A 3,704-nucleotide genomic window follows, 5' to 3' on the forward strand; every position below is an offset into this window, starting at 1 on the left:
ACTTCTCGCCCTAAGAACACTAGCTACTGAGCGGGGTCCTCTTTCGAGACCGGAACTAGAACACATAACAAGAGGAACAGGGCATAAAAACTCGGCAGACCACCCTTACACATATATTGCCTTAATTTGACTTCTTTACAATAAACATACCCGGTACAACTGTGTACAATGCAAGACATAGGGACAGCGTCAGGCTTCAATACAAAACAGTTACTGCACACCATACATACAAATGTAATCACCTTTAGCCACAATGTTCACTAATAGTACACAGGGGCGAGGCACAGGCTATGTAATCTTTTCCTTACAGTCCTAGTGTACCATTCGTTAGTTCCAGACTTAGGTGATTCTCACTGTACATTGAGGGTGCCACTACGGTGAGTATATAGTCACTGCCAGTTCTCAATATATCACCGATATGAATATGCCATGTAACACAGACACCGTCAGTCCTTGTTCTTTATGGTGTCACTGATATTACGCTAGTGGGCTTCTTGGGCTGCTGAACCCTGGGCTTGATCAGAGGTGATGTCCGGGCGTAGGGGGCTGTTTCTCGGGCGTGCTCTCCCGTAGGGGGCACGGGACTACTGCAGGGAGAGTAGTCGCCTGAGTGTGGTCGTGGTCCGGGGTGCAAGGAGGCCGCCTCTGAGTGGGGCCTCGACCTGGTAGGTGGCCCTTGGGACTGGGGCCAAACAAAGCCAGTAGACGTGCCTGCCGCCGTTTGCTTTGGGCGGAGGGTCGTCAGTGGGAAGGACTTGGGAGTTCCTGCCCCGGGGTCCTGTGGATGTCCCTTGGTGGCCAGGGGCTGGGCCGCCGTCAGGAGTCGTCTGCGGCGTCCCTTCCAGGTAGCGTCCGTCAGTGCTGAGGGTCGTCCAGGGGCAATCCGAAGGGCGTGGATCCCCTCTCCTGAGATCGGGCCTTGCCACCACTCCTCAAACGGCAGCTCCTCCTGGGGGCCACACCTGTGGGGAGAGTGAAAAGGGCGTCCTGCACGGCCTTTGGGTGGGAGGTGGGTTGCACCAGGGACTTCCTTCGATGGGGAACAGCCCCAGGGACTGCAGACGAAGGGCGAACAATGGCCAACCCTTCCCCGATATGGACAGCGGCCGACGTCGCAATTCCACAGACCCTGAGGGCAGCAGCAGAAGGGTGTACGGTGGCCATCCCTTCCCCGGTATGGACGGTGGCTGATACCGCGGTGCTGCTCCAGGAGGAAGTGGAGGCAGATGAAGGGCGTACAGTGGCTGTCCCTTCCCCGACGTGGATAGTGGCTAATGTCGTGGTTCCGCCTTTCCCTGGCTTGCCAGTCGACGTGCGTACAGTGGCTGTCACGTCCAACCCAAGGCATACAGTGGCCGCCACCGCAGGTTCCAGGTGTGGCTGCAGCAGAGGGGCATACAATGGCCGTCCCTTCCCCGGTATGGACGATGGCCGATACCACGGTGCTGCAGAGGGCAACAGCTGAAGGACGTACAATGGCCGATCCTTCCTCGGTATGGAGGGGGAGGCGGTGGCTGAATCGGTAGAGAGGCGACCTGCAATCCTAATGGACCCAGGATCGAATCCCGGCTGGGGCAGGGAACAGTTTAAGGATTTGAATTTCCTAAGAAGCAGACTTTCCTGAGCTACCAGATGACCCGCCGACATGTCGTAAAAGTAACCCCGCTAATACCAGTACACCAGTCCTGTATGAGACAGCCCTAGCATGTATTCAATATGGACGGTGGGTGTTAGCGCCGAAGTGGTGACATGTGGAGGTGTAGGAAGACTACTGGGCCTTGGGATAGGCTACTGCCCCCAAGAAATAGGCCCTGAGCCTTTGCCCAGAGTCGGACACATAAAAAAAAAAAAAAAAAATACCACGGTGCTGCTTGGGACTGTGCTTGGACAAGTCCCACCCCGATCCTGTCGAGGGCTGGCCCGGCTGAGATGTAGTCTGCCGTTGCTGTCTAGTTGTCGTTGGCCGTGTTGAGGGACAGAGGGGCGTATGGTCGTGGCATACCTGGGTCCGTCTCGCTCGGACCTGGCGCTCGCGCTACCTGTCCCTCCGTGGTCTCTGCCTAGGGGGGGGGTGGGGCCGCGGCTCCGCCCTAGGGAGTGTGTATTTCATATTTCATTCATTGCCAGACGCCATGTATCCCAAACGGGGTGGCCAAGGACTTAGAGTAAATTGTTTTACAGGGAGGGGCACTAATCCTCCACCAACCCCACTGTGTGTTTTTCGTTATTATTTATTTATTTGTTTCCAGGGAGAACAAGCGATAAGAGGGGAATTCCTACCGTGTCGTTTCCTTGTCTTTGAAAAAACAATTGATAATTTTCCTCTCATAACCCACACTGACGCCCCTTGATGTCTCTGGTCCGAAATTCTCAACAGTATTTGCTTCTTGGCACCTATCCTTAGCGATTTATTTTGCATATCACGACGTAGTATTCTCTTGCATGTTATTTATATCATTATGAATATAGATTGCAAAAACGGCATACAACCATACAATCATATATTAACAAGTCAGATAGAAAACTTAACAAAGAGGTGATATACGCTTTTCGCCTGAACTTGGTCTAAAACTGCAGTCTTTCCATTTTAAACACTGAGTTGTAACTGATGAACTCTAAATATGCTAATCACGAAGAAGTGCTACGAAAATGTGGACCCGTGGTACTGTCTATTATGCTAGGTTCAACACGCCTCAAAAGGACGAAAATTTGGACAAAGTAAGATGAAAGGACTGTGGTAAATGAAGGTAAATCATCACTAAAGTTTTATTTAAATCTCTATACAGATGACATGGGTGGACGTGTGCGTAGCGGCCTACCTGGATATCTACGAGGAAATACTAGGGCAAGATCTGCTGACTGGCCATCCTCGTACCGCCGCCTTGCTGAAAAACGTCAGATCACTGCCACAAATATCAGCCTGGATCAGCGAACGGCCGGGCTGGACCAAGTTTGAGGATCCAGAGGGGCTGTTTTGATGAAGAGAGGAAGAATGGAGGAGAAATGACAGAAAATCGAATGAGATGAAACTGAACAAAACTTACTGACAATGTGTGTGTGTGTGTGAGGGAGAGAGAGAGAGAGAGAGAGAGAGAGAATCAACCACTTTCCCTTGGTCACTATGGCAAACAAACTGCCGGAGTGGAGAATGTTTGAGGACTAGGGCTGATGGAAGGAAGAATGGAAAGGAAAGGAGTGAAGATTTTAATGATCTATATTGTTATACGTGGAAATGTTGGCTGGGAGAGAGAGACAGGGTAGAGCCAGATTTCTTTATTTTCGTTAACGTTTCTGAAGATGGGTTTTTGTGTTGCCCGAAACATTAGAATAAAGAAATTAAGCTCAAACCTGTCTCTCTCTCACACAACAATTCTGAGAGAGAGAGAGAGAGAGAGAGAGAGAGAGAGAGAGAGAGAGAGATTTTCATTTTATTGCTTTGTGTTCATTGATTAATAAAATGTTGATACCCCTGACTCATTTTATTTTTGACTTTTGTAAACGATCTCACTTTCTATACGGTAGAATCGATCCCGGTAATATATACTGGGTGGATCGTCTCTGAGACAATTATTTCTAGCTGTATTTCTAGTTACACAATACCTCATTAATACACAAAATCATCTCCCTTGCCAAAAGATGTTATTTTGACCAGGGGATATCCCTTACAGTGAAGAGCTTACCATGTAATGATTTCGGGTTTGAAT

General features: G+C 49.8%; 1 protein-coding gene across 1 annotated transcript in view; it reads left to right on the forward strand.

Moving 5' to 3' along the window:
* The window catches only part of LOC145396194 (glutathione S-transferase-like), a 14,914-nt gene extending 11,450 nt beyond the window's left edge, over positions 1 to 3,464 (forward strand). Inside the window, exon 5 of the mRNA XM_080269633.1 lies at positions 2,787 to 3,464. Within this exon, the coding sequence (XP_080125759.1) occupies positions 2,787 to 2,978 (192 nt within the window). The 3' untranslated portion in view covers positions 2,979 to 3,464. The remainder of the gene's footprint in view (positions 1 to 2,786) is intronic.
* The last annotated feature ends 240 nt before the right edge of the window (positions 3,465 to 3,704 follow it).

Source organism: Coenobita brevimanus, chromosome 35 (genome assembly GCF_032717465.1).
Source record: "Coenobita brevimanus isolate Jiangsu-jjx chromosome 35, ASM3271746v2, whole genome shotgun sequence".
NCBI lineage: Eukaryota > Metazoa > Arthropoda > Malacostraca > Decapoda > Coenobitidae > Coenobita > Coenobita brevimanus.